General features: G+C 41.0%; 1 protein-coding gene across 1 annotated transcript; it reads left to right on the top strand.

Moving 5' to 3' along the window:
- The first annotated feature begins 3,253 nt into the window (after positions 1 to 3,253).
- Positions 3,254 to 9,236, top strand: LOC139576894 (glutathione hydrolase 1 proenzyme-like). The gene is made up of 12 exons (XM_071403467.1): positions 3,254 to 3,426; positions 3,692 to 3,822; positions 3,909 to 3,998; positions 4,364 to 4,556; positions 4,918 to 5,078; positions 5,214 to 5,363; positions 6,456 to 6,592; positions 6,747 to 6,934; positions 7,156 to 7,283; positions 7,433 to 7,545; positions 7,678 to 7,791; positions 7,902 to 9,236. Exons 1-12 carry the CDS (start codon positions 3,254 to 3,256, stop codon positions 8,046 to 8,048), a joined length of 1,725 nt encoding a protein of 574 aa, XP_071259568.1. The 3' UTR covers positions 8,049 to 9,236.
- The last annotated feature ends 243 nt before the right edge of the window (positions 9,237 to 9,479 follow it).

Here is a 9,479-nt window from a genome sequence, read left to right as displayed (position 1 = left end):
AACCCCGGTGTCCTGGCTAAATTCCCAATCTGGCCCTCAACCATCACGGTCACCTAATAATCCCCAGTTTACAATTGGCTCATTCATCCCCCTCCTCTCCCCTGTAACTATTCCCCAGGTTGTTGCTGCAAATGAGAACGTGTTTTCAGTCAACTTACCTGGTAAAATAATGGTAAAATAAAAAAATAAATAAAATAAGGGGACAACAAGCAGATAAGAAGCAATCCGTAATTTTGATTTAGACGTTATTGAGCGAGCTAGGACGGACTTGGTCAACATAAATATTTGTTCAGCACTTTTGAAATGTACAGTGCCAGAATTCAGAAGATGGTCTGTTCTTACATTATTCTCCCTGTACACCAAGTCAGAACTGTAGGATAAATACAGGGAGCATATAAGCAGACAATGAAAGCTCTTACAATATTTGATGATTACATTTCTCTAAAACAGGCTATAGGCTACATGTCCACCACCAAGTCAGAACAGTAGGCTAAGTTATGAGGGGGAAAGGGACCAAATTATTAGGGTGAGGCACATGGGCTATTAACAACTTACTACACAACATACACTTAGTGTTACTTTCTTAGCTACAGTATACATATCTCCCTGGCATATTACATCATTTATGCAGCAGCATACAGTACAATGCACTTTTGGACTCACCTTGTTGTGTTGTGTTCACTTAAACAGGAATTTGCGTGGCGGTTCTTCTTTTGGGCAAATTATGTCATCAAACTTTGTCATCAAAGTCTGACATTCTCTAGATTTATAGTGCTTTCAAGACAACTGGGAACTCTGAAAAAAACAGGCTGAATAATGCTCTTCAGGTCGGAGATTTAGAAAGAGGTCAGAGTTCCCGACTTGGAATTCCAAGTTGCACTACAAAACATATTTTCCCAGTCGGAGGTCATTTGTTTTCAGGGTTCCCAGTTGTCTTGAACTCATTGAAGTCTGAGATTTCCCAGTTCCGAATTTCCAGTTGTTTTGAACGCGGCAAAAGTCATGCTGGATTGACAGCATCGCCAATGCAGTCAACCTTTTCTGGCTCATGGTGTTGCATGTGAATGTTTATCCTTTTAAGCTTGGAAAAGAGACCCTTCAACCCAGACTTGGACCACACACCCATTCCACTGAATAGCAGGCTAGTGATTGCCTTGCAACGCTTGCAGATAGCCACTGATTATTTTTCCAAACCACTCATTGTTGAATTTGTGATTTCCAACTTGTGTAATGTTTATGTCCAATGGCCAATGAGCACTGATACGTTTTATCTATAATTTCTCTTCATATGACAAGGATTGAAAATTATTTGCCAGTAGATTGTTGACTTGATTCATGATGATGATTGTTTGTCTAGCTTGCTAGACAAAGATTTTGATAGTATGATGTTGACATAATCAGTCTAATCAAAGCTACGGTATGTGATTTGACGTAATTTTATCTGTGGCCAATGACCTTGACCCTTCTTGGATGGGCACTTCTAATGTAACTCTATGTGAGCACCCAAGCAGTTTAGAATTTTTGAGCTCTCCCCATAGATCTTGTAGTGACATAGAGTCCCCATGAGTAACAGAACACTGAGCCAATCATTGGGCACCTACAGTACATTCCCGACCCTTACGCTCCGTATTTTCAACTGGCTGCACCACCACCACAGAAAGCACTGAGCTAGGCTGAAACACCTGCGTTTTAGAGCTGCCTTACTCAAGAAAACAAAAAAGAGACCACGTTTGTATGCGGTTTTATTAACTCAATGTTGTTGTTGTTTTTTTACGTTGTATGCAAACTGATATGTGATGTATTCATGCAAAAATGGCATGCAAAACAGGTGGGGCTCAAGACAGGTGGGGCTCTGCCCTGAATGATGGGTCACCCCCGCTGAGCTCATAGAGTTCTGTCATACTATCCAGGTCTGTGCCCAAACAATTTGAGCTTCTACTTTTAAAAATCCACCTTTCCAGAAACAAGTCTCTCACTGTTGCCGCTTGCTATAGACCACCCTCTGCCCCCAGCTGTGCCCTGGACACCATATGTGAATTGATTGCCCCCCATCTATCTTCAGAGCTCGTGCTGCTAGGTGACCTAAACTGGGACATGCTTAACACCCCTGCCACCCTACAATCTAGCTTGATGCCCTCAATCTCACACAAATTATCAATGAACCTACCAGGTACATCCCCAAATCCGTGAACACGGGCACCCTCATACATATCATCCTGACCAACTTGCTCTCCGAATACACCTCTGCTGTTTTCAACCAAGATCTCAGCGATCACTGCCTCATTGCCTGCATCCGTAATGGGTGCAGGCAAATCCAGATAGCTGATGTTCTGAAAGAGCTGCAAAATCTGGACCCCTACAAATCAGCCGGGCCAGACAATCTGGACCCTCTCTTTCTAAAATTATCTGACGAAATTGTTGCAACCCCTATTACTAGCCTGTTCAACCTCTCTTTCGTATCGTCTGAGATTCCCAAAGATTGGAAAGCTGCCGCGATCATCCCCCTCTTCACCCCCCTCACTCTAGACCCAAACTGCTACAGACCTATATCTATCCTACCCTGCCTTTCTAAGGTCTTCGAAAGCCAAGTTAACAAACAGATTACCGACCATTTCGAATCCCACCGTTTTTTATTTATTTATTTTATTTCACCTTTATTTAACCAGGTAGGCTAGTTGAGAACAAGTTCTCATTTACAACTGCGACCTGGCCAAGATAAAGCAAAGCAGTGCAATACAAACAACAACACAAAAGCTGTCATCAAGGTAAAGGGTGGCTACTTTGAAGAATCTATTTATATTTTGATTTGTTTAACACCTTTTTGGTTACTACATGATTCCATATGTGTTATTTCATAGTTTTGATGTCTTCACTATTATTCTACAATGTAGAAAATAGTAAAAACTAAAGAAAAACCCTTGAATGAGTAGGTGTGTCCAAACTTTTGAATGGTACTGTATATATATTGTTTTGTATCTATTTTTATTTTTAAGTCTTTGTTTGTTTATTTGATAGAGAGATCAAGGTGAAGTATAGAATGGTGAAATAGCAGTGGGCTGGATTGGAACCCATGCTGCAGCAGTACATGTGCACCGGAGACATGTGCTTCTAGCGGCTAAACCGCTAGATCACCCACCCACAGCCTACTACTTTTAATGATCTAATAAATTCAATCAATCAAGAATAAATATACCTGTAAGGCTCCTGTCTAACTGTAAGATGTGTTGGTGTGTTGGTTCCCCTGGGCAGGAAAATGGTCAGAAAATCCCTGGTGGCTGGGTTGGTAGTTTTGCTGGTGGCTGCAGTGGGAGTGTTCGTGGGGGTGTTCATGGGGGTGGGAAACAAGAGCCCCATCTCCCCCTCAGACCATTTCTACTCCAAAGCTGCCGTGGCTGCAGATGCTGGAACGTGCTCTGAGGTGGGGAGGTAAGTAATGTTACACTAGCCGACTAATTCCCACTGAGATACAATGATTCATGGTACGCAGTCAAATGACAGGACATGATTAAGCTTTACAAGGAGTGTGTGTGTGTGTGTGTGTGTGTGTGTGTGTGTGTGTGTGTGTGTGTGTGTGTGTGTGTGTGTGTGTGTGTGTGTGTGTGTGTGTGTGTGTGTGTGTGTGTGTGTGTGTGTGTGTGTGTGTGTGTGTGTGTGTGTGTGTGTGTGTGTGTGTGTGTGTGTGTGTACCTAGGGACATTCTGAAGAGGAATGGCTCAGCGGTGGATGCATCTATCGCCGCCCTTCTGTGTGTTGGCCTCCTGAACGCTCACAGCATGGGCATTGGAGGGGGGCTCTTCTTCACGATCTATAACGCTTCCGCAGGTGAGTCAGTGTGTCCTCAAGCCTCCACAAATGAAAAAATGCAAATAAACACATCCATGTCTGCATTTTGTATCACTGCTCGACAGGGAAGGTTGAAACCATTGACGCGAGGGAGACAGCACCCATGAACGCGACAGAAGACATGTTTGGCAATAACACCCAGCTTTCTCGGAAAGGTACCAGTTCTACTGTTTTGGAATGTATGTCAGGTACAGGATAGGTTAGGCAGGTTCTGTGGTTCAATCCATCCTAAGATAACAGCTGAACAGTAATACGGTAGCTGTAGTGTATCACAGTGAGATGGGGATAGAGAGAAGATAACACTGCGGGAATAGTAGAACCTTCTGGCATCCTCTTCCCTGGTTTTCCATCATTCTAAGGAACATTAGGTCTAACTGTCTGCATCATATGCATGGCTACAACAAGAGGGCAACAGTTTCACCTGGCAAAATGAGGAAATATACTGATATGTATTTCAAATCCTTTGTGAGCAGGGTTTCAACTTTGTGCAAATGGTGGTAAAGTCTTCTCTGCATAACAGGTGGATTGTCTATTGGTATTCCTGGGGAGATCCGTGGTTACGAAATGGCACACAGGAGACATGGCAGGCTGCCATGGAAGGAGCTGTTTGAGCCAAGCATTGCTTTGGCACGCATAGGTTTCCCTATAGGCAAAGCCCTGGCCAAAGCCATCTCCAAGAACAAGGACGCTATTCAAGGAGATGCCAATATGTGGTGAGGACAGGACAAACACTGAATTAATTATTTATTTTTTATCTGTAAATGCAATATTACTACTACAACCACTTCTACAAATGTACCTTTTAATATCAGCGTGAATGTAATGCACTTTGAAGTGCTGTAATAGGATTAGTTGATTTTCTCACAGTACCACATATTTCAACCAATAAAATGTGATAATTTTGATGTCATTCATGGCTTCCTCTGTGATTTATTATGACCACTGATGATGTATTTGATTGGCCACTGTAAAACCTATGATGACAAAGCCATGGGAATTCTGGTCCTTTTATTCTATGGGTTTTCTTGAATAACTCCTGATAATAAGTTCTCTGTTCTTGATTTTGTATTCCAGTGAAGTGTTCTGTGACTCCCAGAAAAACATCCTGAAGGAAAATGACATCGTTAAATTTCCCAAACTAGCAGACACCTACGAGAGGATAGCAGAGGAGGGACCGAATGTTTTTTACAATGGGACAATGGCACAGACAATTGTGGATGACATCCAGGCAGCAGGTCTTTATATTTGTGCATTATAAAATCCTATTACATCTCATCATTCTTGTTGTACACTATGAGGATGATCAAGCGAGACAGATCTTATAGGCAGTGTGTCGATGTGCTTCTTGAGCAGTTATTTCCTCTTCTCAGGTGGGATTATAACCCTGGAGGACCTGCTGGAGTACCGGCCTGTGTTGAATGAGAACCCACTGAAGCTGACCGTGGGAGAGTACACCATGCACGTCCCAGACGCCCCCTCCAGCGGCCCAGTCCTGGCACTCATACTCAACATAGTGGACGGTGAGCAGCAGCCTAGCTAACTCTGAGTCTGAACTCAGCCATGCAGACCAGAGGATTTCAGGTTTCCTTCCCCTGTCAGGTTTCCTTCCACTGTACTCCGCTTGGACACTGTTTCCACCCCCTCCGTAACCACCACCAACCCTCTACACTAATTCAGCCACAGTTAATTCACCAGGGGCCTCATTTATAAACGTTGCATATACACAAAATATGCCCCAAAGCAAGCATGCGCCAGTTTTCACTCAAAAGTTGACATTTATAAAAACTGAAGTTGACTGTGAGAATGTGCTTATCCTCTCGCAAACTTTAGACCATACGAAGGCACAGTTTGCAGTGGTTGAAGTATTGCATTGCAAGAAGGCAACAGTAGCCTAGTAGCCTTGTCCAAATGGGGAATAAATTATGTCTTACTCATGACAAAAAAACAGGTAGCTAAATATAATAAAAAGATGCAATAATTTGCTGTTAGTGAAGAAGAGTGAAAATAAAGTTCTTTACATTTTCCGAATTTACTGACCTTCATGTCTTAAAGTAATGATGGACTATCATTTCCCTTTGCTTATTTGAGCTGTTCTTGACATAAAATGGACTTGGTCTTTTACCAAATACAGCTATCTTCTGTATACCAACACTACCTTGTCACAACACTCACTCACAACACTTGGTTCAAATGCGTTAAGAAGGATGAAATTCCACAAATTAACTTTTAACAAGGCACACCTGTTAATTGAAATGCATTCCAGGTGACTACCTCATGAAGCTGGTTGAGAGAATGCCAAGAGTGTGCAAAGCTGTCATCAAGGCAAAGGGTGGCTACTTTGAAGGATTTCAAATATAAAATATATTTTGATTTGCTCTACACTTTTTTGGCTACTACATGATTCCATATGTGTGATTTCATAGTTTGATGTCTTCACTATTATTCTACAATGTAGAAAATAGTAAAAATAAAGAAAAACCTTGGAATGAATAGGTGTGTCCAAACTTTTGACTGGTACTGTACATTAAATCTACTGTATCGCTGATAAATGAAAAATTGTTATTTTTTAGGCTGAAATATTACATCAATATTTTTGGTGTTTTTTTCTTCAGGGTATAATTTTACTGGCACGAGTGTCTCTACGTCCGAGAAAAGGACTTTGACATATCACCGCATCGTGGAAGCATTCCGATTTTCTTATGCCAAGAGAAGCAGACTAGGGGACCCACGCTATCTCAATATCACTGATGTGAGAACCCTGAATCCCATTTTTCAAATACACAGTTTCACTCACAAATATATATTTGACTTTGAAATAAAGATGGTTTGTAGTTGTTTAAAGAATAGGCTGTTCACCAACGGAATTCCTATTTTTTTTACTGATGATTTCATCTTCTCTCCAGCTCATCCACAACATGACCTCAGACTACTTTGCTGATGGGATCAGGAGTAAGATCACAGATGACACCACTCATCCCGACAGCTACTATGAGCCAGATTATTTTGTCCCCGACAATCACGGGACAGCACACCTGTCCGTCATAGCAGAGGATGGAAGTGCTGTGGCTGCCACCAGCACAATCAATCTATAGTAAGAGTCCTACAAGGCAAGACCTCCTGAGACAATAGGACTGATGAATACATAATGCTACAGGGTAGATTATAGATATCCAGAGACAGATCATTAATATAGCATACGTGCACTCTAAACACCCTTTGCTTGCCGATGGTCTTACTGAGGATTCTCTGTTTTCATTTAACCGTAAAATAACATTCATAGGATACGTAACTCCTATCATTTCCCATCTTCAGTTTTGGCTCCAAAGTCATGTCCCGATCAACTGGCATCATTTTCAATGATGAGATGGATGACTTCAGCTCTCCCCACATCACCAACGGCTTTGGAATCCCTCCATCTCCTAACAACTTCATCCAGCCTGGTGAGATAGTATAGGAACTAAAATCAATATCCTTATTGCCGGTAAGCTACTGAAAGTTCTCAATTTATACATGGCCCCAATTTGAGCCTTGGCTGGTTTGTTTTCTGAGAATAACTTTGTCTGAATATTTAGCTGTCTCTCTGTTTTAGGTAAAAGGCCTCTATCTTCTATGTGCCCAACTATTATCTTGGACAAAGACAATAGAGTGAAAATGGTGGTGGGAGCCTCTGGTGGAACAAAGATCACCACAGCGACTGCCCTAGTAAGTCTTGAGCCATACAAATAAATTGATAATCTAAAACAGATAAAGCCTACACATGACAGCCATCTATCCTTACATTGTGATGTTGTGATGAATCAGAGTATAAGTAGCTTCCTTTTCTCATTTACATAGGTGATTCTGAATTCCTTGTTCTTTGACTACGACCTCAAAAAAGCTGTGGCACAACCTCGAATTCACAATCAACTTAACCCAAATATGACAGTAGTGGAGCACGGCTTTGAAAAGGTGGGTAATTTTGTACAATATTGCATAGAATATTGTTCGATAAAAAAATACAAATTCATTTGAAAAAGCTTTTGGGTAACTGAAATGTAATCTGTGTGTGTGTGTAATAGAGTGTATTAGATGGTCTGGTACAGAAGAACCATGTCACAGAGCTGCTGATGACTCCTGGATCAGTAGTTCAGGCGGTGGTTCGACAGGGGGAGCGGCTCTGTGCTGAGTCCGACCCCAGGAAAGGGGGTTATCCAGCGGGCTACTGAGTCTCCATAAAGAAACAAGGACATTAAGAGACAGGGCCATAGAGGCCATGTATCTGCAATGAGATGCAAACAATGGCTCCTCAAGGAGGCACAGCCACTTTTTCTTCAGCCTAAATTCATTTCAAGACCTGGAAAATGACTTTACCCCACATCAATACCTCCTCCCTTCACACCAAATAATCGGCAACATTTCTGCTTTTATTTCAGCATTATTTATTTTTGTGTTTTGAAAAAGAAGTGCGATTGCAACTCTGAGAGTGGCATTTTTAAATCCTTGCTGTATCAAGAGATCATTGTCAATTATCCTAAAGAAAGAAGTGTATTTATGCAATGCAGTGGGGTAGCAGAACGCTGCACTGTAACTGTCGTTTCCTGCTGGATGTAAATACCAATGGGCCAGAACTGAAATGGATGCCATGGATCACCTGATGTACATTCTGAAATAGTTTGCTTATGAAATATTAGCCAACATATTAGTCAAATTACTCTGTGATGATGAGCAATCATTCTGTTTGACAGAAAAATAGCCATTTGTCTGAGATTTAAGAAAGGTCATGTTTTAGGGGATAATGTGAACACCAATATGAAAGGTTGTCAAAGTAGTTTGTCTCTGTCCATTGAACAAATCAAATATAGAGAAATTACTGTTTTGTCTCTCCATCAAGGAAAAATGGTCTGTATGTTTTAACCATGTAAAATACCACAGTTGGTCACTGAAAACTCCTCGACTTCCACCTCAGGTCTTAACAGGTCAGGTTGTCAGATCTGTTTGTGCTTTATGGGTTGGCTAAAGCACAAACAGATCTGGCAACCAGGCTACAGGTCTACCATCTGCCTTATGAAGATGTTGGTCACAGGTAGCTACATTTTTATTTTCATGAGAATTCTGATCTGTAACTCTAAAATGGTGATTTCTGTTTTACTGATTTCATCTCAACTCTGCCCATTGCCCATGGGGGCCTGCTGTTAATAAGGGCTCAAATATGGCTGCCATTGACCTATTCAAATGGTATTTTTATATATTTTTTGTGATGAGGATTGTTAAGAAAGACACATTTTTAATGTTTAATATCGAGTAAGTGAATGTAGTGTATTTAAAAAAATACATGTGCAGTTATATATTTTTAAACTTGCATTGTTCTCATGCCATGCTTGTTGCCATGCTTGTTATTAAACATTTTAAACAAATACATATTTCACATTACTCTGCCTGTTCCCCATATTCTTAGGGACATCCTTCTCTGCTTTGATAACTGTAACCTAACTGCTGAACTAATGTTACTGTGGTATGAAATCAAATTATTGAAGCAAGGTTTTAGCAGAACATTTTAAAGTACACAATATGTTAATAACAGCTACATTATGTCTAACCAACTGACTGAAGTACCATTTCATACAAAAACATTTGGCCTTTAACAGTTTGAAGAACAA

Source organism: Salvelinus alpinus, chromosome 5 (genome assembly GCF_045679555.1).
Source record: "Salvelinus alpinus chromosome 5, SLU_Salpinus.1, whole genome shotgun sequence".
NCBI lineage: Eukaryota > Metazoa > Chordata > Actinopteri > Salmoniformes > Salmonidae > Salvelinus > Salvelinus alpinus.
This window is presented reverse-complemented; position numbering and strand designations above follow the sequence as displayed.